Source organism: Leptodactylus fuscus, chromosome 7 (assembly GCF_031893055.1).
Source record: "Leptodactylus fuscus isolate aLepFus1 chromosome 7, aLepFus1.hap2, whole genome shotgun sequence".
NCBI classification, from domain to species: Eukaryota; Metazoa; Chordata; class Amphibia; order Anura; family Leptodactylidae; genus Leptodactylus; species Leptodactylus fuscus.
Window position 1 is genome coordinate 22,284,438 of NC_134271.1, and position 27,312 is coordinate 22,311,749.

General features: G+C 40.2%; 3 protein-coding genes across 3 annotated transcripts; all 3 read right to left on the reverse strand.

Moving 5' to 3' along the window:
• Positions 1–9,819: 9,819 nt before the first annotated feature.
• LOC142214427 (uncharacterized) lies at positions 9,820–14,953 on the reverse strand. Its single transcript, XM_075283373.1, has 9 exons — positions 14,699–14,953; positions 14,430–14,528; positions 13,927–13,967; positions 13,375–13,503; positions 12,577–12,675; positions 11,861–11,989; positions 11,655–11,715; positions 9,932–11,001; positions 9,820–9,831 (listed from the first exon to the last, which is right to left on the reverse strand). Exons 2-9 carry the CDS (start codon positions 14,503–14,505, stop codon positions 9,820–9,822), a joined length of 1,617 nt encoding a protein of 538 aa, XP_075139474.1. The 5' UTR covers positions 14,506–14,528; positions 14,699–14,953.
• Positions 14,954–16,141: 1,188 nt separating this feature from the next.
• On the reverse strand, positions 16,142–27,310 carry LOC142214428 (uncharacterized; the record flags this gene model as incomplete). The annotated part of the gene is made up of 3 exons (XM_075283374.1): positions 25,601–27,310; positions 19,191–19,249; positions 16,142–16,337 (listed from the first exon to the last, which is right to left on the reverse strand). Coding segments are annotated over exons 1-3 (1,965 nt in total), but the record flags the coding sequence as incomplete, so codon positions are not given.
• Positions 19,320–20,442, reverse strand: LOC142213302 (uncharacterized). The gene is made up of 2 exons (XM_075281619.1): positions 19,439–20,442; positions 19,320–19,364 (listed from the first exon to the last, which is right to left on the reverse strand). The coding sequence occupies exons 1-2, from the start codon at positions 20,345–20,347 to the stop codon at positions 19,320–19,322; spliced, it is 954 nt and encodes a 317-aa protein (XP_075137720.1). The 5' UTR covers positions 20,348–20,442.
• Positions 27,311–27,312: the final 2 nt, after the last annotated feature.

The window sequence follows — 27,312 nt, forward strand, 5'->3', positions numbered from 1 at the left end:
GAGATATATATATATATAAAGTTCTTAAACTTCTACCATCTGATCAATCCACTTCTTGCTTTGGCTTAAAAAAAAAAACCGCAACAAAATCTGCAACAAAAAAATGCTGCATTACCGCAACGTGGGGCTTCAGCCTAAGGGCCCCTTCACACGGTGTAGAAAGACACGTATACATGTGTCCGAGCACGGCGCTTCAAAACAGAGCCCATTGATTTCAATGGGAAGCGTGCGTATATCGGCATATACGCACGCTTCCCATTGAAATCAATGGGCTCTGTTTTGAAGCGCCGCGCTTGGACACGTGTATACGTGTCTAAATGAGCGGCGCGCTTACGCCGTGTGAAGGGGCCCTAAGTCTTCTGCCTGCATGTCTTTCATCTTGAAAGACCTCCATACTAAAAAACGATATTGCTTGCCCATTTGTTGTCTCATTTGAACACCATATACATTAATAACGTACATCGAACTAGACATCTGACATAATACACCTGAAAATTAAGATTACTTATTAAGTCAATTAATTCCTATAATGTATTAAATTCAAGATATTCAAAAAGCTTCAAAAACATTTCTCAATGCACATACTTTACGGTTAGATTTTTTTTCTCAATTTAGGCTATGTTCACACTGTAGACATCTCCATGACGCAGAGTTTCTACGCCATAGGATAACATAGTCTGATATAAATGGATAATTAAAAAAAATTTGCTTAAGGAATAATAATAGAATCTATAAAAACAAATAATGTTACTTACCAACACCAAATAAAACTGCTACGATGGGAGCAATCCATAGTGATTTGGCCATGTCCATTCTGTCTAATCCCCAGCTGAGGTGCTAGGGAAGAATACAACTCTTGTTTGGTGCAGTCTTATAAGGCTGTCATGGCGGGTGGGTCTTCTGCGTGTGACAAAATATCGTGGAGTTAGTCCAACTTTAGAAAGTAGCTTTGAATTTAATTGTCCGATTTTTCTTTGTACCTTGCTACATCTACACTTCACGGTTGACTGTCCGCTTATCAGAAACCACCATCTCGCACATTGTGTTTCAGATCTCTCACCAATGACTGTAAATCTTTCACCTTTTACAATGAAATCTTTTTTTACTTTGTAAGTCCCTATGTAAAACGTTCTGAAAGTGTAACATTAACCTGTAGGACTACTCAACACCCTCTCATTGGAGCATCAGCATTTCGCTTATTTTGCTATGTATTCTGGTTTCTACCAATAGTTTTATGTAACATCCAGTGCCAAGTCAGTGATGCGTGTAAGGAACAAATGTGGCAAATGTCATTGTGTCAGAGCTAATACGCTTTTACAGTTCTTTGACACTTTCATGCCAACGGGTTGGATTAAATTGAATATGTCGCGGAATCAAAAAAATATACTGTATGATGAGTTTTATTGTATCAGCTCAATAGCGCCCCCAATCCTGTATGAGTACCAGTGTGCCCTATGCTTATTAAGGCTTCTCAGGAGACACGTGCTGCTACCACATACCTGGTACCTGGTACTACGTACCTCAGTCAATCACCATTAGAAAGGTAGGAGGTGGGTTGGGGGGGATGGTTAGGGCTCGTTCACATGGGCACAGAGGGGGCGGATTATGGCGCGCAATCCATGTCATAATCCGCCCTCTCACAATGGTGGTCTATGGAGACCGCCAGACTACTTGTTTCCGCATGTTCCCGCTCACGGAAAAAAGAAGCAGGCTGCCCTTTCTTCAGGCAGATTCCGCGGCTCACTGAGCCGTGGCGTCTACCTGGCGGCAGCTACCTCCGCAGTCGGCACTTTCATTTGAGCCTACTCTGGTGGGGGAAGCCGCGACAGTCGTGGCAGACGGGTTTTGGCCCGAGAGTGACGCGACTCCCCGCGTCGTTCTCGGTGCCAAAATCCGCCATTACGCTCCTCGTGTGAACTTAGCCTTAGAGTAGGTACAATATTTTTATTCTAGGTAGCATACCACAAATGTTTCATCTCTAAAATATCTATTTATCTCTGAAATCATGAAGGGCTTACATTTTATATTGCGTTTTGTTTTTTGATTTTTTTTTTTATCATTATCAGTCATTGCCAGCCACCCATATTGGAATATCTCCAGCCAAAAGGAGATGTATGTAAGGATACAAAATAACTTCTTGGGGCCCCATTACTTTCCGATGGTTGTTCCCTAGTCACCGTTAGAATCTATTTGTCTATGTCAGGGCTTGTTCACATCTGCGCCCGGTTTCCGTTATGCAGGTTTCCGTTTCCTGCACAAAACAGAGGCAGGAGACGGAAACCTGCAGGATTCTTTCTCACCCATTCATTTGAATGGGTGAGAAAGATGTCCGGCCATGAGCAGCGGTGAGCGTTTTATGCTGTCCGCTGCGAAACGGGATTTTTTAATCCGGACACAGAGTTGGACATGCAGTACTCTGTGTCCGGATTTAAAAAAACGGTTTTGTGGCGGAGAGCTTAAAACGCTCACCGCCGCTCACGGCCGGACCCGGTCTGTGCTTTCCGTCTTCTTGCATGTAGAAGACGGAAAGCACAGAACAGAGACCCGAACACAGGTGTGAACCTAGCGTCATTATACAGTCACTCCAGATGATGTCATCACTACCCAGTAACCAATCACCATGAGACAACACTCTATTTCCCATATGGCTCACGGTGTAGAAAGTTCCCAATAGTATATATGCTTTTAGCTATATAAGTCAGCGCTACGTGCTATCAGAAGTTACCTAAAGAAACTAAAGCAGCACCGCAACAACAATTATAGAAGGCTATTCATGGTGTACAACAGCCGACATGCATGTTTTGGTTTTTTTTGGTTTTTTTTACAAAAGGCTCAAAATGGGTTAAAAGAAGGAATAGTCACCTTCTTCTCTCTTGAAACTATCAATGATTATATGGAGAAGGGCCTGGTAGTAGAAACCATGTGAGCTTGTGAGCATTGAAGGGACAAACAGAATTTTGTTGGGATAACCTCTGATCATATCCGCTCTATGAGTCAGAGCCCGGGGCACAGCCGTTTTGGCAGGCGGTCCCATCTGCACCTGTATTATATGCTGCGTGATTCATTTAAACACTAAACACACACACTAAATTAATTGACTTCTTCATACCTTACATAACACCCTCCAGCCCCCCCTTCCTTCCCATCTAAGGAGTTTCTCATTTCTCCAGTCTCTCCTTCGAGTGGGAAGTTTAGTACACCTACAGTCTTTGATAGATGGACTGTGAGCAATCCCTGTGTGTGGCAGCTTTCCATTTATGAGCTTATTTAAATACCCCCCTCCCTCCCAGTAGACTCCTTTCATGTGGAGATTCATTTATTATGTAGGATGTTAGTTTTTACTCCAAAAATGGAAAGTCTGTAGTGAATGGAAATTGGCAAATCTCTCTCATTGAGTCCTCAATATGGAACTAGGCCTATATGTTTTCTATTAAGATTCACAGTACCTTTACAATAGGGTCTTCAAACTGTTTTATATCGTATGATGTTCTAGGTAATGCTACCATATAGGAGGGTCTTACACTAAGGCCAGCTGCAGACGACCGTGCTGCAATCCAACCATGAACTAAAAGCATGGGCTTCATATGTGTTCTCAAGGATGTCCCCGTGTGCTGCCTGTGCAGGGGTCGTACTTCCGCGGCTCCTTTCATTAATAGAGATGAGCGAGTAGTATTCGATCAAGTAGGTATTCGATCGAATACTACGGTATTTGAAATACTTGATTGAGTACCACTCGCTATTCGAATGGAAAAGTTCGATGCAGAACCAGCATTGATTGGCCGAATGCTATACAGTCGGCCAATCAACGCTGGTTCTTCTCCTACCTTTAGAAGTCTTCTCCGTGCAGCGTCCCCGCGGCATCTTCCGGCTCTTCATTCACACTGCCAGGCATCGGGCCTGGGCAAAGCCGACTGCGTATGTCTGCTTGTAGTGCGGGCATGCACAGTCGGCTCTGCCCAGGCCCGATGCCTGGCAGTGTGAATGAAGAGCCGGAAGATGCCGCGGGGACGTTGCACGGAGAAGACTTCTCGGAGGATCCAGCCCGACCCTCACTCGTGGACTTGGTAAGTATAATTTGATCGAATGTTGCCTACCCCTGAAACGAGCATTTTCCCCCCATAGACTATAATAGGGTTCGATATTCGATTCGAGTAGTCGAACATTGAGGGGCTACTCGAAACAAATATCGAATCTCGAACATTTTACTATTCGCTCATCTCTAGTCATTAAATGAATTAAATGAGTTAAATGATTTCTTGGGAATGTGAACTTGCTGATCTTTCAATAAATACCTAAAATACTTAAAACTAAATAATATATAGACAGAATAGATAAAAAAGATAGATAAAAGCTTCCTATATAGTTCCAATTCTTTTTGTAGCTACTCTTGGCTTTGGCTCAAAAAACTACAGCAAAATTTGCAGCATAAAAAGTTACGTTTGGGGCACTTGGGGCCTCAGCCTCAAAAATGAAGATAGATTCAGATTTTCTGTTTTGAAGGAATTTTTTGTCATAATGTCCCTCGTAAAACCCAGTTCCCACTTGTTTGAGGTGTGGCATTGCCATCAATTTTTAAATTATTTTTTTTTTTTTTTTAAATGAAACGGAATGCCCTCCCCCTCCCCCTTCTGACAGTACTTGTCCATAGACTAGTACTGAGGGCATTCCTCACTGCTCAGCGTCATCACTGGACGGTAATGAATGCCCACCTCTGACAGTACAGAGATATGGACAGTACTGTCAGGAGGGGCGTTCCTCACAGTCCAGCTAGACTGTCAGGAACGCCCTTCGGATGGTAAAGAGATATCGCTAACTCACTGATATCTCGTAACGGGAAAGCTGAAAGTGCGTTGAATTCAGCACACTGTCGGCTTCCTAGCGGTATATAAAACCACATGTGCCCGAGGACATGTAAGGTCCTCTTTAAAAGAGTAACTGAATCATGGGGCAGTCTCATCAGTGATTGACAGTTACCTCTCTATGCACAGTCAGAGACATGCAGGTAAAGAGACACGCTTTGTAGAAGTCTTCTTATCGATCCAGAGCCGTCTCCAGTCCAGGGAGGCCTTGTCCAAAGATATTTGGAGTATATATGTGAGGATTTTTCGCATTTATCCAGAGTGTTTGTGAGATCTTGCAATGATGTTGAAAAAGATGGCCTGGATTGTGATCTCCGTTCTAGTATATCCCAGGGTTGATGTTCCATAGTAAACTTACCCAGAAACGCCTTAGGTCTATGAACCTGGCTTTGTCTCCTGGATTGGAAAAGGAACCTACCCAAAACGTCTTGCTGTGCTGAAGTATTATGTTTTTCCTTCACTGGTACCAATAGACTTATATGCACCATGTGTCTCACCACGGGGCAGCCCCACTCTGTAATTTTATGGAGTTCCTGTGGTTCCTAAGCACTTGCACGTTTCCGTATTTCCATTGTCAGCTGATCATGGAATATCTACAAGGGGAGACATTTCATAATCTGGTGTCGTCCTATAACAATACTATGCTGGAATTCATTGAGCTCTTTGTACCACCCATTCTTTCACAAATGTTTGTGCTGGATTTTATACACCTCTGGCATTTGGACTGAATGAAACATCCGAATTCAATGAATAAGAGCTGTGTCCCAATTCTTTTGTCTATATAGATTATGTGTGTGTGTAGTTATGTAATAACCCTTCCATATCTAGATTTATGCAATGGCACTACCAAAAGTTTCATGACAGATTTCCTTTTGTAAAAAGGAAACAGTGCAAGTTGTTTAGACCCCAGACAAAGGTATCAAGGATAAGCCCCCAGCCAGAATACATAAAGGATCACAAAGCAATGGAGCTCAGCCTGACCTGACTGCTAAAAGGTCGCATTATCCTAATATCCAGCTTTGAGAACAATAGCAGTGTGTCAAGCCAGTTGAACCTATTGTTACAATCAGGATGAATCTGAAAAGAGTGTCCTGTACAGAAACTGAATATGTCAGATGAAACATGTTGATAAGAGTTATAAGACTTTCCAGTGTGTCACTTCTATTTGCACTGCAAACCTTTAAACATTTTTACATGGTGGTAAGAATAGAACTAGAAATAGAACGTATGGAAAAAGACTTTTACCCTTATAAGTGAAGTTCACAAAATGAAAGGTTACAGAGATATCATTTAAAGGGGCCTTCTCATGAACATAACCATACCTAAATGTGTACACAATTAAAACGTGTATATACACAGTCTAGTCACATTAATGTGACCACCTGTTAAAATCCAGAATAACCACCTTTGGCAGAGCGGACCGCTGCGAGATGTGCAGGAAGAGAGGGGATGTGATGATGTCACTGGGATGTTGAGCCATGCCGACTCCAGTGCCGGGCCAGTTGCGCAAGGTTATGCAGTTGAGCATCCATGTTGCAAAAAACCCGATCAAGGTGGTCCCACAGATTCTTGATCGGGTTCAAGTCGAGGGAATTTCGAGGCCAAGGGCGTACGGTAAACTCATCCTGGTGCTCCTCGAACCACACACGTGCACTGCGAGCTTTATGACACGTCGCATTGTCCTGCTGGTAGATGCCATCATCCTAAGCAAAAACATTTCACGTGTAGGGGTGAACATAGTCCGCAAGGATAGATGCATACGTGTGTTTATCCATCGTGCCTTCCACAATGATGAGTGCACCCAGATGGCTGATGACACGTGCCTTCTGCCATTGGTTATTTAACGTTGACGTCAAAAGTAGGCGGTGGTCACAGTAATATGACTGGACTGTGTATAAGTTTGTCCACTGACAAAAGACATGAATAGTCTATGATGATGATGAGGTTTGCGCAAATGTCAGGAGGAATTCTGGTCTGCTCCTCTTTGCAGTTCATCTCTGAATCATTAAGATTTTGAGGCTGTCGCTTGGCAGCTCGGAGCTTCAGCTCCCTCCATAAGTTTTCTGTGGATTAAGGTCTGGAGACTGGCTAGGCCACTCCATGACCACAATGTCCTTCTTTTTGAGCCACTCCTTTGTTGCCTTGGCTATAGATTTTGGGTCATTGTCCTGCTGGAAAACCCAGCTACGACCCATTTTTCATGTCTTGGCACAGGGAAGGAGCTTGTCACACAGGATTTTCCGGTACATGGCTCCATCCATTCTCGCATTGATGTGGTGTGAGTAGTCCTGTGACCTTAGCAGAGAACCCCCCCCAAAACATAATGTTTCCACCTCCATGCTTGACAGTGGGTACAGTGTTCTTTGGGTCATAGGCAACATTTCTCTTCCTCCAAACCCAGCCTTAGATAGGTCAGGCTCACCTAATGTAATATGAGAATTGCTCCCTCCATTGCTAAGCTATTAATTTTTTCCACAATTTGCAAATATTGTCTGGAGTAGAGATGAGTGAGTAGTGTTCGGACCAGCCGATCCGAACAGCACGCTCGCATAGAAATGAATGGACGTAGCCGGCATGCGGGGGGTTAAGCGGCCGGCCGCCGTCAAAGCAGAAGTACCAGGTGCATCCATTCATTTCTATGGAGCGTGCTGTTCGGATCGGCTGATCCGAACAGTACTCGCTCATCTCTAGTCTGGAGCATCGAGGGCAACTCTTTTACTCACACACCATGCTGCTCTAATATATCCTCCTTCCCCCTCCCTTTGGGTGACAAATCACCTGGCCCAGTGTTCATGCATTTGTTCATGCATTTGCAGAAGCGTGTTGGGCAGTGTGGGGTATAGCAGTTTGGAGCCACCACTGGTGCTGCAGACTGTTCATCGGTTGTGAAATAAATTAAAATCACAGCATCAAAGGCACTAATTTTCATGGGGACATTTGTCCGTACTGTATTGTGCCTGATTAAACAGTAAGGGGGAGGTTCTCATTCAAGCACTGCAGCCCCTTTGATTGGCGGGAGTCCCATGGGTCAGACCTCTACAGTTGAAAATATTGAGTAGCACAGTCTTTGACAGAACAATGGTCATACAATTGTAGCTGTGCCTGGTACTGCAGCTTAGGTTCGACAAGCTGATTAGAAGGTCCAGCTCTGTTCTGGGAAGCCCCCAGGACCCAGTGCAGATGGTGGGTGACAGAAGGACACTATCTGTGGTGACCGCCATGCTGGAGAACAACTCCCATCCCATGTATGAGACTGTGATAGCACTGGGCAGTACTGTCAGTGACCAACTGCTTCACGCTAATTGTGAGAAGGAGCGCTATCGGAAGTCTTTCCTTCCCGCTATGGTTAAGCTGTACAACCAACACCGAGGTAAGCGGAGATCACTCCATACAAAGAACTGAAAGATCCTTAAGTTGTGATATCCCTTCTACCGTTCTTTACATTCATCTGTACCTACTGTCACAGTAAGGCCTCTACGTGGAGCTTTTGTATTTTTGTATTCTGTTTAATTATTGTATTGGGACTATTAAAGGATTATCTTATCTTATCTTGACCGATATCACTCAGACATACCGCATGTGTGAACATAATTCCCCTACATATCTGGTTTTTTTTTATCATTTTCATTTTGCAGACTTTATAACTAAATAATAAACAACAAATGATTTGCATTTTTTTTTTATTTTTGCTTTTCAATATTACATTTCACATAAAAGAATAGCACATTAAGAATCTAGCCTTTTTAGTTCTACAAATTGTTCTGGGAATTTCATGGTCATTTTACATTTTTCTACAGCACTACAACTGATTTTGATAGAAACAACGATAAATTACAATAAAGGCTTAGATTATAATCAATGCTAATCACGAGAATTTACGTAGGATAGACTAGGATCCGATATTCTGGCTTTGTTGGGAGTATCTATTTAGCTGGTTGTTATTGTTGGGCGTACAGAAGGCACCAACACAGCCGCATCTAAGAACATCCGTGTAAGTGTAGATCTTGCGTTGTCCATTGGCGCAGAGAAGCTGAACGCTCTTCTTGCCTACTTCAAGTTCTGTACAGCATGAACATGTGTGTTGCATGCTCCTGGTAGCCATAGAGTACCTGAGAAATAAACAAAACAAAAAATTACTCAAATTTTTTATTAAAGTTCTCGGTCAAGATCTGGAATTTTTGAGCGAGAAAGGTTAAAGTTTAAATTGTAGCTTAGTAGATGAAAGGATATGAAACATTGCTTATCTTCATATATAAATTATAACTAGATATAAATTGTACATTTGTGTCCAAAGGTGAATTTTTGCTCTAAGTTCTCCTTTAACTGTACATCTTGGCTGGTCTCTAATATTGGACAAGTCAGTTTTAATTGTTAAAAGTCCAAATAAATGTTAAGTGAAAAATTTAATTGTTGACTATTATTTAATGTATTTAAAGAAATGTATTATTGAAAAATACTTACACAGAAGTTCCCATGCAGGGACCACCGCAGTATGTGAGTTCTACTGTTGCCACACAGTCATCTTCTTTCAGTACGGTAATATTTGTACGAACACCACAGTCTGGTGGAACCCTTGGACCGCTGGTAACTGAGGTTTCTGTTCGATCATTGTTAACAGTTGATCCTGGAGAGACTTTGCTTACGTCATATCCTGGAATGATGGTAGTGAGGTCAGATCCTGGAAGAACTGTAGTCAAGTCCAATCCTGGAGACACTTTGCTTACATCAGATCCTGGAATGCCTGATGTGACGTCTAATCCTGAAGAAACTTTGCTTACAGCTGTTGTGAGGTCTGATCCTGAAGTGACTTTGCTTAGGTGTGATCCTGGAAGAACTGTGGTCAAGTTCAATCTTGGAGACACTTTGCTAACATCTGATCCTGGAATACCTGATGTAACATCTAAACCTGAAGAAACCTTGCTTACAGCTGATGTAAGGTCTGATCCTGAAGTGACTTTGCTTAGGTCTGATTCTGGAAGGACAGTGGTCAAGTCCAATCTTGGAGACACTTTGCTGAGATCAGATCCTGGAACACCTGATGTGACATCTAATCCTGAAGAAACCTTGCTTACAGCTGATGTAAGGTCTGATCCTGAAGTGACTTTGCTTAGGTCTGATTCTGGAAGGACTGTGGTCAAGTCCAATCTTGGAGACACTTTGCTGAGATCAGATCCTGGAACGCCTGATGTGACATCTAATCCTGAAGAAACCTTGCTTACAGCTGATGTAAGGTCTGATCCTGAAGTGACTTTGCTTAGGTCTGATCCTGGAAGAACTGTGGTCAAGTCCAATCTTGGAGACACTTTGCTAACATCTGATCCTGGAACGCCTGATGTGACATCTAATCCTGAAGAAACCTTGCTTACAGCTGATGTAAGGTCTGATCCTGAAGTGACTTTGCTTAGGTCTGATTCTGGAAGGACTGTGGTCAAGTCCAATCTTGGAGACACTTTGCTGAGATCAGATCCTGGAACGCCTGATGTGACATCTAATCCTGAAGAAACCTTGCTTACAGCTGATGTAAGGTCTGATCCTGAAGTGACTTTGCTTAGGTCTGATCCTGGAAGGACTGTGGTCAAGTCCAATCTTGGAGACACTTTGCTTACATCAGATCCTGGAATGCCTGATGTGACATCTAATCCTGAAGAAACCTTGCTTACAGCTGATGTAAGGTCTGATCCTGAAGTGACTTTGCTTAGGTCTGATCCTGGAAGAACTGTGGTCAAGTCCAATCTTGGAGACACTTTGCTAACATCTGATCCTGGAACGCCTGATGTGACATCTAATCCTGAAGAAACCTTGCTTACAGCTGATGTAAGGTCTGATCCTGAAGTGACTTTGCTTAGGTCTGATTCTGGAAGGACTGTGGTCAAGTCCAATCTTGGAGACACTTTGCTGAGATCAGATCCTGGAACGCCTGATGTGACATCTAATCCTGAAGAAACCTTGCTTACAGCTGATGTAAGGTCTGATCCTGAAGTGACTTTGCTTAGGTCTGATCCTGGAAGGACTGTGGTCAAGTCCAATCTTGGAGACACTTTGCTTACATCAGATCCTGGAATGCCTGATGTGACATCTAATCCTGAAGAAACCTTGCTTACAGCTGATGTGAGGTCTGATCCTGGAATAGCTGTAGTTAAGTCTGTTGAATAAAAAAAAAAACATACATATATATTTTTCTGCAAGTTTAATTCTGCAAGACTAAATCAGTGTCTTATGTAGAAGGCCTCTATTATCTTGCCAGGTTTCCCATTGGCAGCCATATACAGTATATTAGTCTATATTTATGTCACAGTGTGTGCACCATGATATACTATTTAATTTAAAGGAATTTTCAGGTACTTTATTATTGATGGCCTTTAAATAGGATATTCCATCAATATCTACTCTTGTCACCCACCCCAACCAGTCATCTATTTGATGTGTCCCAACAGCCTGTCTAAGGTGCTGGCATTACATGTATATCTGTTTCATTCGCTTAAATTGAACAGAGTTTTCGTGGCCTCTTCAAAGACATGATATATGGGGATAACGGGACCTGGACCCCACCAATGGATTACCTAGTTTATCGGTATTAACGTTCTGGAAAATCCCTTTAAGTGGGTGTGGTGTAATTGAGTTGTGGCCAAAAGTGTCCTACAATTAAACAAGGAGTGGAGGACCTTCTAAATATTATAAAAAAATAAAAAGTAATGATTCTGCGTTATATTTTTTTTCTGTATTCCTTATACTGTATGGAGGTATATGTAGTTCTAATTTTACTTGTTTATATGAATATCCAAAAAGAGCTTATACCTGGAACTTGCAATGGCTGACATGTTCTGCAGCAACCATCTTCATCGTATGTTACTGTTCTCTAAAATCCAAAAGAGAATGACTTGATAAGAAATTTCACAGTTTTTCTAAAGTTTTAATAGTATTGCATAAAAATTACCTAAAAAAAGTAATAAGAAATAATATTCTCAAAATAAGAAATAATATTTGATTATAATTTTTCTTACCAAGTCACATCTGTTGATGTCTAACTCTTGGCAAACCTTCTTCACTCTGGTAAGGATGGGCTGGCCATTTTCTTCATTGCACTCGTAGTAGCTGCATTTATTTTCGGGAGTACGGTACTTCTGTCCAATCTGATGCACATATAAGAGGTTGTATCACCCTTATGCATGTTATAAGAACAATCGGCACATGACTATGGAAAAGTAGGCTATTTCTTATATCTTTAACAGGTCAAATGTTGGCCCTACTATCCCCTACTATATCGACTAGCAGCCATTTTAACAGGTGCTTAGTCAGACTTTTTCCACAGAGTTCAATACTGGAATATGCCCCAGACTAGGTAAAATATTATGGGTTATGGATTCTAGTTTTTTAAGGACACGTTGAACCAGATTGGAGTCAGGATGAATTTTTTTCCCCTGAAATGGGGCAATTGGCATGAGCCTCATGGGTTTTTTTGCCTTCCTCAGGATCAACACTGTAGGGATTGTAGGGATATAGGTTGGACTTGATGGACTGATGTCTTCATCCAACCTCATCTACTATGTAACTAGGTAAAATAGATATAGAATGTGTAAAATATTCCTTTATATGGCTCTGGGTTGGCAACCCTGTACAGTTATACTATTGGGCAGCCATGCCACTGTGACAATTTGTAGATGATAATGGAAACCTGTAAAGGTTTCAGAGAAATAATTGCTAGATTATTGTTGCTTACCTCAATGAAAACTTCAGTGTCATTATTCCCCTTCATAGTACATTGTTTTGACACACATTCTCCGCAGCACTGTCCACTCTTCTTTCTGTATTCGTAACCCTATGGTACAAGAAAGAACAGGTTATCGGTTAACGTATACTTAGATTTTTATATTCATTGTTCAGACTTTAGCTTTATAGTAGTAGATTGTGTATTGAATGGCTTTTTATTTATGAAGGAAAAAGGAATTGCAAATCTTTCCTCCCCACTGGGGTTAGGCTGTACAATCAATACCGGGCTAAGCATAGGTCACTCCATGCCGAGAACCAAAAGATCCTGAAGTTGTAATATCCCTCCTACTATCTTCTTTCCTTTATCTTTTATCTGATATTTTTGTATTTTATTTTTTTTTGTATTATTACTGTATTCTCCATGTTGCTGTTACACACTGAATTTCCCCATGGTGGGACTATTAAAGGATTATCTTATCTTATCTTACTCTGTAAGTAGGAGATAAGTTGTAATAGGATAAGTTATGCTCATTAGGACATGTTCTTGTATGGCTCTACATTTACCAAGAAGGGGAAATTAGGGATTCATCTTTACATCCAAATCAAATACTGCTCTATATTAAACACGCTATTCTGAAGACCAGGTTTGCCACATGCCAGGTCTTCCTGAGGACCTTTAATTCGAACCCTGGATGGCGAGGACTAGACTTCAACTAGACATAACTATGCAAGTAAGTGTAAGTAAAGTTATAATCAATATCAATTACAACGAAGTGTAAACCAAAAAGATTACTGAATATATTCTTACAAGACTGCATTTAGTGTTGCAAGCAATTGGAGCGCATTTTATAGCATAGAATCCTGATTCACTGTCCATGTTATAGGAACATTCACAGGTTTGGCATGATTCTGCTGGCTGGGGAATGATAGATCCTCTCTGAAGAAGAAAAAATAACATTATATTTAATACATTATTATATTGGCACCATTGTACAAATTTAGCAAAAGCACATGTATTGATGAGTTGACTAAGTTGACTGCATTGTCCAGCTATGGGATAGCTTTTCAAGACAACCCAACTTTAAAGTATTTTGTTATAAAGTGATATCAGTCTATTCTTTATATGTCTATATGCGTTCTCCGTAGCACGGTACAGTATTGTACTGAACTTGGAGAAATGCTACTATAAATTGGAGGTCTTAACCAAATTCCGGATGGAGACATCAATAGGTCAATATTTTGTATTTTATCTATTTTAGTGTTTTAGCCTAGATTTTAGCCTAAATTGCAAAACTATACATATAAACTTTTATATATTGTACACGATTACAAAAAATGTGCAGATTTAATAACATTTTACCTGGTATACATCATTTTCATATACACAGACAGAGTCAGGCACTAAAAAAAAAACAGAAAAAAATTGTAAATATTCATGTTGTTTCTAAAAGGCATTTGCTAGGCTTGGTTCACACTCCGTTCTTTGGGTCATTTCTAAAAGTGCCGCCGAGCAAACCGTATTTATTTAAGACAAGTATAGGTGAAACCATTTACAATTGTCCCTTAACATAAAATCTACTGACATTAAATGCCTACCAAAAATTTTGTAGAACTATAAAAAATAAGTAATTCAATGGAAATCCAGAGAACTTTTCAATAAAGTCAGAGATGGTATGATATAATTGTACATTATACATTAATGTTATATATAATTATATATTAATATATAATATATTTTGTAACTTGGTGTCATTTTGGTAAGTGATCAATTTCTCTAATTAGTTTAGTAAAACAGCGGTATTAATATAATTTAATTCTAAACAGCTCATTCTTAAATATAGTAGGACACTAGAATATACATACCGCATGTAATGTTAACACAACAGGCACCAGGTGGTAGGAAAGAAACTATTTTGTAGCCAGATCCGCATTTTGGCATTAGACAGACACATTCACCACAACCTGTAAAAGAAAGAATTAGATTTAGTGTTCTCTGAAATCGGCCATAACATAGTTAAGTGTTATTGAATGTTTATATTGCCGCCACCATGCTAATATTCTGTATATACTGTATCTGTTTTATTTATTAACAAACGTTTGTACAGTGCCTAGTAAAATATCATTGCACTTACTTTTGGTAGTTGTTGATAAAGCTGTTGATGAAATATTGGTGGATGTTGATATAAATGGGGAGGTACTTGAAAGAGTTGACAAAGAGGTGGATGTTGATATTTCTGAATATGTTGTTGAGGATACAGTGACTGTTGATTTGGTTACGGGAGTTGTTGTGAATGTTGATCCAGTTGTCACAGTTGTTGTAGGAACTTCAGGTGTGGTTGTTGTAGAAACTTCAGGTGTGGTTGTTGTAGGAACTTCAGGTGTGGTTGTTGTAGATGTGGTTGTTGTAGAACCTCCAGATGTGGTTGTTGTAGGAACTCCAGATGTGGTTGTTGTAGGAACTCCAGATGTGGTTGTTGTAGGACCTCCAGTTGTGGTAGAAGAGCAATCTCCACCGAATCTTTCCACTGCGCAGACACTGCTACATTTTGCAGAGTATTCACAACCATTCTTATCAGCCTCCCGATAGATTGTATCACCTAATTAAAATTATAATTTTTGTGAACATTAATAAATTAATATGGCTAAATATCTACATATATATATATATATATATATATATATATATATATATATATATATATAGTAACTTAAAAATTATACATTGCTAAACTTTTTGAAAGTTCTGCTGTTTGCCATCTTCTAACCCGGGTTTCCTTGTATTGCATCAGTAAAGCCATTGCCAAATAGAAAAAGCATATTTCATGATCATCCTAAACCAAGAGCTGACATAAATTACAATATAAATTACTAAATCTGCAACCTGAACTCCAGATGTGAGTCAAAATAAGAATAAGAAAAGTAAATTTGGACATATAGTTTATGATTGTACCATAGGTACAGCCAAATTTCGTGTTAATACCTGTTAGCAGAAATACTATCACGGCTGAAATCATTGCCTACTAGTGGAGATAAGAACATCTCACATTATAACATTGTAGCTAATGGCATTAAACCTACTGTATAACCCAAAAAATTATAACTTACTTACCAGGTGCAAAAAGTGATTTATTTACTTGACAGAAGCATATTGGTGTAGTGCTGATTGTAGGGCGAGTTGTAGATGGAGGTGATGTGCTAACTTCCGATGTTGTCTTTGTGCTACTTGAAGTTGAAATTGTTGTAGATAAAGAAGTAGTTGGAGAAGTAGATGAAGTTGATGATGTAGTAAAAGATGTAGTAGATATTGGAGAAGTGGTGGTTCCAGAAGTGGATGTAATTGTATATGTAGTACTTGATGTAAGGGATGTTAACGTTGTAGACTGAGATGTTGATCTTGTAGTAGAATGTGAGGTTGATGATGAAGAGAACGGCGTTGACGTGGTTGACGTAGAAGTAGTTGTAGTTGGTAAAGTGGTTGTAACACTTGTGTGTGGCGTAGAGTTGGAGGTTGTAGAGGTAGAGGTGGTTGTTCCACTTGTGGAGGTTGAAGAAACAGAGGTAGATGAATATGGTGTTCTAGTTGTTGTAGTGGGTGAGGTTGTTGTGCTTGAGGTAGAGGTGGTTGTTCCACTTGTGGAGGTTGAAGAAACAGAGGTAGATGAATATGGTGTTCTAGTTGTAGTGGGTGAGGTTGTTGTGCTGGAGCTAGTGGTGGTTGTTCCACTTGTGGATGTTGTAGAAACTGTGGTAGATGAGGGTGGCATCTTTGTTGAGGTTGAAGGTGAAGTGGTTGATGTTACTCTTGTTGATGTAGTGGGAGGATGAGTTGTAGTTTTCTTGCTTGTGGTTGTAGGTGGAATTGAAGTGGTTGTCTTTTCACTTACAGTTGTGGATTCTGTAGGTGGTGTTGTTGTACCACAGACTGTGTAACAGCAACGCACTCTTATTGTATAGTATTTACATCTTGGGGTGGCAATTCCTGCTCGTTCAGCCAGGAGGCAAGCTATGGCAACATCCCTGGTACATTCTTCTGCAGGAGTAATTTCATTGCCATTTAGGCCTGATCGTACTTTACATTCAATGTCACTGGGCATTTGCTTTTGGTCTAATTGACATATTCCATAACTAGCAACTTTTAGCATTTCTGAACTATCAATATTATCACCGGAGAATATGTCTGAAGGAATATCTTTTTTCTCACTCGAAAATTGTTTGAATACTTGGTTAAATATTTCAGTTAAAAATCCTCTATCTTTGTTGTTCACCTGCTCCTCAGATGGTTTTGTTTCAAAATTAGGGCTTTGGTCTTCTTCACTGGAGGAGCCTTTGAAAAAGTTTTTGATTATTTCATTGACATTTTCTTTAGTGGGTTTGCTGTGTTGCCTGGAATCTTTTCTGTCAGAGTTACGGCTGTGGTCTTCTTCACTTGATGAGTCTGTGAAAATCTTTTTCAGCACTTCATTGAAATATCCTTTCTTGGGTTCGATAACAATTTCTTCAGGATTTTTTGTTCCAGAGTTATCTTTTCCGTTAGGGTTGCTTCTTGAGGGATTACCACTGTGCTCATTGGAGTGACTTCCAGATGGACTATTTTTTCCATTTTTGTCAGAACTGCTTGGTGTATTTACCATCCATGATGACAATTCGCATTTCATGGTATATGCATATGGACAAGTTGTGGAAGAAGTAGTTGAAACACTAGTGGATGAATGAGTGGGTGGTGTAGTTGTAACTTTTGTTCCAGTTGTACTCGTGTATGGTGTTCTAGTTGTTGTAGTGGGTGATGTTGTGCTTGAGCTAGTGGTGCTTGTTCCACTTGTGGATGTTGTTGTACCACAGACTGTATAACAGCAACGCACTCTTATTGTATAGTATTTACATCTTGGGGCGGCAATTCCTGCCCGTTCAGCCAGGAGGCAAGCTATGGCAACATCTCTGGTACATTCTTCTGCAAGAGTAATTTCATTGCCGTTTAGGCCTGATCGAACTTTACATTCAATGTCACTGGGCATTTGCTTTTGGTCTAATTGACATATTCCATAACTAGCAACTTTTAGTATTTCTGAACTATCAATATTATCACCGGAGAATATGTCTGAAGGAATATCTTTTTTCTCACTTGAAAATTGTTTGAATACTTGGTTAAATATTTCAGTTAAAAATCCTCTATCTTTGTTGTTCACCTGCTCCTCAGATGGTTTTGTTTCAAAGTTAGGGCTTTGGTCTTCTTCACTGGAGGAGCCTTTGAAAAAGTCTTTGATTATTTCATTGACATTTTCTTTAGTGGGCTTGCTGTGTTGCCTGGAATCCTTTCTGTCAGAGTTACGGCTGTGGTCTTCTTCACTTGATGAGTCTGTGAAAATCTTTTTGAGCACTTCATTGAAATATCCTTTCTTGGGTTCGATTACAGTTTCATCAGGATTTTTTTTGCCAGATATGTCATCTTTTCCGTTAGATGTGTTTGGTGTATTTACCATCCATGAAGACAATTCACATTTCATGGTATATGCATATGGACAAGTTGTTGAAGAAGTAGTTGAAACACTAGTGGATGAATGAGTGGGTGGTGTAGTTGTAACTGTTGTTCCAGTTGTACTCGTGTATGGTGTTTTAGTTGTTGTAGTGGGTGAAGTTGTTGTGCTTGATCTAGTGGTGGTTGTTCCACTTGTGGATGTTGTAGAAACTGTGGTAGATGAGGGTGGAATCTTTGTTGAGATTGAAGGTGAAGTGGTTGATGTTATGCTTGTTGATGTAGTGGGAGGATGAGTAGTAGTTTTCATGCTTGTGGTTGTAGGTGGAATTGAAGTGGTTGTCCTTTCACTTAAAGTTGTGGATTCCGTTGGTGGTGTTGTTGTACCACAGACTGTATAACAGCAACGCACTCTTATTATATAGTATTTACATCTTGGGGCGGCAATTCCTGCTCGTTCAGCCAGGAGGCAAGCTATGGCAACATCCCTGGTACATTCTTCTGCAGGAGTAATTTCATTGCCATTTAGGCCTGATCGTACTTTACATTCAATGTCACTGGGCATTTGCTTTTGGTCTAATTGACATATTCCATAACTAGCAACTTTTAGCATTTCTGAACTATCAATATTATCACCGGAGAATATGTCTGAAGGAATATCTTTTTTCTCACTTGAAAATTGTTTGAATACTTGGTTAAATATTTCAGTTAAAAATCCTCTATCTTTGTTGTTCACCTGCTCCTCAGATGGTTTTGTTTCAAAGTTAGGGCTTTGGTCTTCTTCACTGGAGGAGCCTTTGAAAAAGTCTTTGATTATTTCATTGACATTTTCTTTAGTGGGCTTGCTGTGTTGCCTGGAATCTTTTCTGTCAGAGTTACGGCTGTGGTCTTCTTCACTTGATGAGTCTGTGAAAATCTTTTTCAAAACTTCATTGAAATATCCTTTCTTGGGTTCGATAACAATTTCTTCAGGATTTTTTGTTCCAGAGTTATCTTTTCCATTAGGGTTGCTTCTTGAGGGATTACCACTGTGCTCATTGGAGTGACTTCCAGATGGACTATTTTTTCCATCTTTGTTAGAACTGCTTGGTGTATTTACCATCCATGATGACAATTCGCATTTCATGGTATATGCATATGGACAAGTTGTTGAAGAAGTAGTTGAAACACTAGTGGATGAATGAGTGGGTGGTGTAGTTGTAACTACTGTTTTCTTGGTTGTAGAAACAGAAGTTGATGTTGGAGTTGTTTTGCTTGATGTTGTAAATATAGTAGAAGTTGATTTAATTGTGGATGTTGGAGAAACAGAGGTAGATGAATATGGTGTTCTAGTTGTGGAAGTGGATGAGGTTGTTGTGCTCGAGGTAGAGGTGGTTGTTCCACTTGTGGAGGTAGAAGATACAGAGGTAGATGAATATGGTGTTCTAGTTGTTGTAGAGGGTGAAGTTGTTGTGCTTGAGGTAGAGGTGGTTGTTCCACTTGTGGAGGTGGAAGAAACAGATGTAGATGAATATGGTGTTCTAGATGTTGTAGTGGGTGAAGTTGTTGTGCTTGAGGTAGAGGTGGTTGTTCCACTTGTGGAGGTGGAAGAAACAGAGGTAGATGAATATGGTGTTCTAGTTGTTGTAGTGGGTGAAGTTGTTGTGCTTGAGGTAGAGGTGGTTGTTCCACTTGTTGAGGTAGAAGAAACAGAGGTAGATGAATATGGTGTTCTAGTTGTTGTAGTGGGTGAAGTTGTTGTGCTTGAGGTAGAGGTGGTTGTTCCACTTGTGGAGGTAGAAGATACAGAGGTAGATGAATATGGTGTTCTAGTTGTTGTAGTGGGTGAAGTTGTTGTGCTTGAGGTAGAGGTGGTTGTTCCACTTGTGGAGGTTGAAGAAACAGAGGTAGATGAATATGGTGTTCTAGTTGAAGTGGGTGAGGTTGTTGTGCTTGAGCTAGTGGTGGTTGTTCCACTTGTGGATGTTGTAGAAACTGTGGTAGATGAGGGTGGCGTCTTTGTTGAGGTTGAAGGTGAAGTGGTTGATGTAGTGGGAGGATGAGTTGTAGTTTTCGTGCTTGTGGTTGTAGGTGGAATTGAAGTGGTTGTCCTTTCACTTACAGTTGTGGATTCTGTAGGTGGTGTTGTTGTACCACAGACTGTATAACAGCAACGCACTCTTATTGTATAGTATTTACATCTTGGGGCGGCAATTCCTGCCCGTTCAGCCAGGAGGCAAGCTATGGCAACGTCCCTGGTACATTCTTCTGCGGGAGTAATTTCATTGCCGTTTAGGCCTGATCGTACTTTACATTCAATGTCACTGGGCATTTGCTTTTGGTCTAATTGACATATTCCATAACTAGCAACTTTTAGTATTTCTGAACTATCAATATTATCACCGGAGAATATGTCTGAAGGAATATCTTTTTTCTCACTTGAAAATTGTTTGAATACTTGGTTAACTATTTCAGTTAAAAATCCTCTATCTTTGTTGTTCACCTGCTCCTCAGATGGTTTTGTTTCAAAGTTAGGGCTTTGGTCTTCTTCACTGGAGGAACCTTTGAAAAAGTCTTTGATTATTTCATTGACATTTTCTTTAGTGGGCTTGCTGTGTTGCCTGGAATCTTTTCTGTCAGAGTTACGGCTGTGGTCTTCTTCACTTGATGAGTCTGTGAAAATCTTTTTCAGCACTTCATTGAAATATCCTTTCTTGGGTTCGATAACAATTTCTTCAGGATTTTTTTTTCCAGAGTTATCTTTTCCGTTAGGGTTGCTTCTTGAGGGATTACCACTGTGCTCATTGGAGTGACTTCCAGATGGACTATTTTTTCCATTTTTGTCAGAACTGCTTGGTGTATTTACCATCCATGATGACAATTCGCATTTCATGGTATATGCGTATGGACAAGTTGTTGAAGAAGTAGTTGAAACACTAGTGGATGAATGAGTGGGTGGTGTAGTTGTAACTTTTGTTCCAGTTGTACTCGTGTATGGTGTTCTAGTTGTTGTAGTGGGTGAAGTTGTGCTTGAGCTAGTGGTGCTTGTTCCACTTGTGGATGTTGTTGTACCACAGACTGTATAACAGCAACGAACTCTTATTGTATAGTATTTACATCTTGGGGCGGCAATTCCTGCCCGTTCAGCCAGGAGGCAAGCTATGGCAACATCTCTGGTACATTCTTCTGCGGGAGTAATTTCATTGCCGTTTAGGCCTGATCGTACTTTACATTCAATGTCACTGGGCATTTGCTTTTGGTCTAATTGACATATTCCATAACTAGCAACTTTTAGCATTTCTGAACTATCAATGTTATCACCAGAGAATATGTCTGAAGGAATATCTTTTTTCTCACTTGAAAATTGTTTGAATACTTGGTTAACTATTTCAGTTAAAAATCCTCTATCTTTGTTGTTCACCTGCTCCTCAGATGGTTTTGTTTCAAAGTTAGGGCTTTGGTCTTCTTCACTGGAGGAGCCTTTGAAAAAGTCTTTGATTATTTCATTGACATTTTCTTTAGTGGGCTTGCTGTGTTGCCTGGAATCCTTTCTGTCAGAGTTACGGCTGTGGTTTTCTTCACTTGATGAGTCTGAGAAAATCTTTTTGAGCACTTCATTGAAATATCCTTTCTTGGGTTCGATTACTGTTTCATCAGGATTTTTTGTTCCAGAGTTATCTTTTCCGTTAGATGTGTTTGGTGTATTTACCATCCATGATGACAATTCACATTTCATGGTATATGCATATGGACAAGTTGTTGAAGAAGTAGTTGAAACACTAGTGGATGAATGAGTGGGTGGTGTAGTTGTAACTTTTGTTCCAGTTGTACTCGTGTATGGTGTTCTAGTTGTAGTGGGTGAAGTTGTTGTGCTTGATCTAGTGGTGGTTGTTCCACTTGTGGATGTTGTAGAAACTGTGGTAGATGTGGGTGGAATCTTTGTTGAGGTTGAAGGTGAAGTGGTTGATGTTACGCTTGTTGATGTAGTGGGAGGATGAGTTGTAGTTTTCGTGCTTGTGGTTGTAGGTGGAATTGAAGTGGTTGTCCTTTCACTTAAAGTTGTGGATTCCGTTGGTGGTGTTGTTGTACCACAGACTGTATAACAGCAACGCACTCTTATTGTATAGTATTTACAACTTGGAGCGGCAATTCCTGCCCGTTCAGCCAAGAGGCAAGCTATGGCAACGTCCCTGGTACATTCTTCTGCAGGAGTAATTTCATTGCCGTTTAGGCCTGATCGTACTTTACATTCAATGTCACTGGGCATTTGCTTTTGGTCTAATTGACATATTCCATAACTAGCAACTTTTAGCATTTCTGAACTATCAATATTATCACCGGAGAATATGTCTGAAGGAATATCTTCTTTCTCACTTGAAAATTGTTTGAATACTTGGTTAACTATTTCAGTTAAAAATCCTCTATCTTTGTTGTTCACCTGCTCCTCAGATGGTTTTGTTTCAAAGTTAGGGCTTTGGTCTTCTTCACTGGAGGAGCCTTTGAAAAAGTCTTTGATTATTTCATTGACATTTTCTTTAGTGGGCTTGCTGTGTTGCCTGGAATCTTTTCTGTCAGAGTTACGGCTGTGGTCTTCTTCACTTGATGAGTCTGTGAAAATCTTTTTCAAAACTTCATTGAAATATCCTTTCTTGGGTTTGATAACAATTTCTTCAGGATTTTTTGTTCCAGAGTTATCTTTTCCATTAGGGTTGCTTCTTGAGGGATTACCACTGTGCTCATTGGAGTGACTTCCAGATGGACTATTTTTTCCATCTTTGTCAGAACTGCTTGGTGTATTTACCATCCATGATGACAATTCGCATTTCATGGTATATGCATAAGGACAAGTTGTTGAAGAAGTAGTTGAAACACTAGTGGATGAATGAGTGGGTGGTGTAGTTGTAACTACTGTTTTCTTGGTTGTAGAAACAGAAGTTGACGTTGGAGTTGTTTTGCTTGATGTTGTAAATATAGTAGAAGTTGATTTAATTGTGGATGTTGGAGAAACAGAGGTAGATGAATATGGTGTTCTAGTTGTGGAAGTGGATGAGGTTGTTGGGCTTGAGGTAGAGGTGGTTGTTCCACTTGTGGAGGTAGAAGATACAGAGGTAGATGAATATGGTGTTCTAGTTGTTGTAGAGGGTGAAGTTGTTGTGCTTGAGGTAGAGGTGGTTGTTCCACTTGTGGAGGTGGAAGAAACAGATGTAGATGAATATGGTGTTCTAGATGTTGTAGTGGGTGAAGTTGTTGTGCTTGAGGTAGAGGTGGTTGTTCCACTTGTGGAGGTGGAAGAAAGAGAGGTAGATGAATATAGTGTTCCAGTTGTTGTAGTGGGTGAAGTTGTTGTGCTTGAGGTAGAGGTAGTTGTTCCACTTGTGGAGGTGGAAGAAACAGATGTAGATGAATATGGTGTTCTAGATGTTGTAGTGGGTGAAGTTGTTGTGCTTGAGGTAGAGGTGGTTGTTCCACTGGTGGAGGTGGAAGAAAGAGAGGTAGATGAATATGGTGTTCCAGTTGTTGGAGTGGGTGAAGTTGTTGTGCTTGAGGTAGAGGTGGTTGTTCCACTTGTGGAGGTGGAAGAAACAGAGGTGGATGAATATGGTGTTCTAGTTGAAGTGGGTGAGGTTGTTGTGCTTGAGCTAGTGGTGGTTGTTCCACTTGTGGATGTTGTAGAAACTGTGGTAGATGAGGGTGGCATCTTTGTTGAGGTTGAAGGTGAAGTGGTTGATGTTACGCTTGTTGATGTAGTGGGAGGATGAGTTGTAGTTTTCGTGCTTGTGGTTGTAGGTGGAATTGAAGTGGTTGTCTTTTCACTTACAGTTGTGGATTCTGTAGGTGGTGTTGTTGTACCACAGACTGTATAACAGCAACGCACTCTTATTGTATAGTATCTACATCTTGGGGCGGCAATTCCTGCCCGTTCAGCCAGGAGGCAAGCAATGGCAACGTCCCTGGTACATTCTTCTGCAGGTGTAATTTCATTGCCGTTTAGGCCTGATCGTACTTTACATTCAATGTCACTGGGCATTTGCTTTTGGTCTAATTGACATATTCCATAACTAGCAACTTTTAGCATTTCTGAACTATCAATATTATCACCGGAGAATATGTCTGAAGGAATATCTTTTTTCTCATTTGAAAATTGTTTGAATACTTGGTTAAATATTTCAGTTAAAAATCCTCTATCTTTGTTGTTCACCTGCTTCTCAGATGGTTTTGTTTCAAAATTAGGGCTTTGGTCTTCTTCACTGGAGGAGCCTTTGAAAAAGTCTTTGATTATTTCATTGACATTTTCTTTAGTGGGCTTGCTGTGTTGCCTGGAATCTTTTCTGTCAGAGTTACGGCTGTGGTCTTCTTCACTTGATGAGTCTGTGAAAATCTTTTTCAGCACTTCATTGAAATATCCTTTCTTGGGTTCGATAACAATTTCTTCAGGATTTTTTGTTCCAGAGTTATCTTTTCCGTTAGGGTTGCTTCTTGAGGGATTACCACTGTGCTCATTGGAGTGACTTCCAGATGGACTATTTTTTCCATCTTTGTCAGAACTGCTTGGTGTATTTACCATCCATGATGACAATTCGCATTTCATGGTATATGCATATGGACAAGTTGTGGAAGAAGTAGTTGAAACACTAGTGGATGAATGAGTGGGTAGTGTAGTTGTAACTTTTGTTCCAGTTGTACTTGTGTATGGTGTTCTAGTTGTTGTAGTGGGTGAAGTTGTGCTTGAGCTAGTTGTGCTTGTTCCACTTGTGGATGTTGTTGTACCACAGACTGTATAACAGCAACGCACTCTTATTGTATAGTATTTACATCTTGGGGCGGCAATTCCTGCCCGTTCAGCCAGGAGGCAAGCTATGGCAACATCTCTGGTACATTCTTCTGCAGGAGTAATTTCATTGCCGTTTAGGCCTGATCGTACTTTACATTCAATGTCACTGGGCATTTGCTTTTGGTCTAATTGACATATTCCATAACTAGCAACTTTTAGCATTTCTGAACTATCAATGTTATCACCAGAGAATATGTCTGAAGGAATATCTTTTTTCTCACTTGAAAATTGTTTGAATACTTGGTTAAATATTTCAGTTAAAAATCCTCTATCTTTGTTGTTCACCTGCTCCTCAGATGGTTCTGTTTCAAAGTGAGGGCTTTGGTCTTCTTCACTGGAGGAGCCTTTGAAAAAGTTTTTGATTATTTCATTGACATTTTCTTTAGTGGGCTTGCTGTGTTGCCCGGAATCTTTTCTGTCAGAGTTACTGCTGTGGTCTTCTTCACTTGATGAGTCTGTGAAAATCTTTTTCAGCACTTCATTGAAATATCCTTTCTTGGGTTCGATAACAATTTCTTCAGGATTTTTTGTTCCAGAGTTATCTTTTCCATTAGGGTTGCTTCTTGAGGGATTACCACTGTGCTCATTGGAGTGACTTCCAGATGGACTATTTTTTCCATCTTTGTTAGAACTGCTTGGTGTATTTACCATCCATGATGACAATTCGCATTTCATGGTATATGCATATGGACAAGTTGTTGAAGAAGTAGTTGAAAAACTAGTGGATGAATGAGTGGGTGGTGTAGTTGTAACTACTGTTTTCTTGGTTGTAGAAACAGAAGTTGATGTTGGAGTTGTTTTGCTTGATGTTGTAAATATAGTAGAAGTTGATTTAATTGTGGATGTTGGAGAAACAGAGGTAGATGAATATGGTGTTCTAGTTGTTGTAGTGGGTGAAGTTGTTGTACTTGAGGTAGAGGTGGTTGTTCCACTTGTGGAAGTGGAAGAAACAGAGGTAGATGAATATGGTGTTTTAGTTGTTGTAGTGGGTGAAGTTGTTGTGCTTGAGGTAGAGGTGGTTGTTCCACTTGTGGAGGTGGAAGAAACAGAGGTAGATGAATATGGTGTTCTAGTTGTTGTAGTGGGTGAGGTTGTTGTGCTTGAGCTAGTGGTGGTTGTTCCACTTGTGGATGTTGTAGAAACTGTGGTAGATGAGGGTGGAATCTTTGTTGAGGTTGAAGGTGAAGTGGTTGATGTTACGCTTGTTGATGTAGTGGGAGGATGAGTTGTAGTTTTCGTGCTTGTGGTTGTAGGTGGAATTGAAGTGGTTGTCCTTTCACTTAAAGTTGTGGATTCCGTAGGTGGTGTTGTTGTACCACAGACTGTGTAACAGCAACGCACTCTTATTGTATAGTATTTACATCTTGGGGCAGCAATTCCTGCCCGTTCAGCCAGGAGGCAAGCTATGGCAACATCTCTGGTACATTCTTCTGCAGGAGTAATTTCATTGCCATTTTGGCCTGATCGTACTTTACATTCAATGTCACTGGGCATTTGCTTTTGCTCTAATTGACATATTCCATAACTAGCAACTTTTAGTATTTCTGAACTATTAATATTATCACCGGAGAGTATGTCTGAAGGAATATCTTTTTTCTCACTTGAAAATTGTTTGAATACTTGGTTAAATATTTCAGTTAAAAATCCTCTATCTTTGTTGTTCACCTGCTCCTCAGATGGTTTTGTTTCAAAGTTAGGGCTTTGGTCTTCTTCACTGGAGGAGCCTTTGAAAAAGTCTTTGATTATTTCATTGACATTTTCTTTAGTGGGTTTGCTGTGTTGCCTGGAATCTTTTCTGTCAGAGTTACGGCTGTGGTCTTCTTCACTTGATGAGTCTGTGAAAATCTTTTTCAGCACTTCATTGAAATATCCTTTCTTGGGTTCGATAACAATTTCTTCAGGATTTTTTGTTCCAGAGTTATCATCTTTTCCATTAGGGTTGTTTCTTGAGGGATTACCACTGTGCTCATTGGAGTGACTTCCAGATGGACTATTTTTTCCATTTTTGTCAGAAATGCTTGGTGTATTTACCATCCATGATGACAATTCGCATTTCATGGTATATGCATATGGACAAGTTGTGGAAGAAGTAGTTGAAACACTAGTGGATGAATGAGTGGGTGGTGTAGTTGTAACTTTTGTTCCAGTTGTACTCGTGTATGGTGTTCTAGTTGTTGTAGTGGGTGAAGTTGTGCTTGAGCTAGTGGTGCTTGTTCCACTTGTGGATGTTGTTGTACCACAGACTGTATAACAGCAACGCACTCTTACTGTATAGTATTTACATCTTGGGGCAGCAATTCCTGCCCGTTCAGCCAGGAGGCAAGCTATGGCAACGTCCCTGGTACATTCTTCTGCAGGAGTAATTTCATTGTATTTTAGGCCTGATCGTACTTTACATTCAATGTCACTGGGCATTTGCTTTTGGTCTAATTGACATATTCCATAACTAGCAACTTTTAGCATTT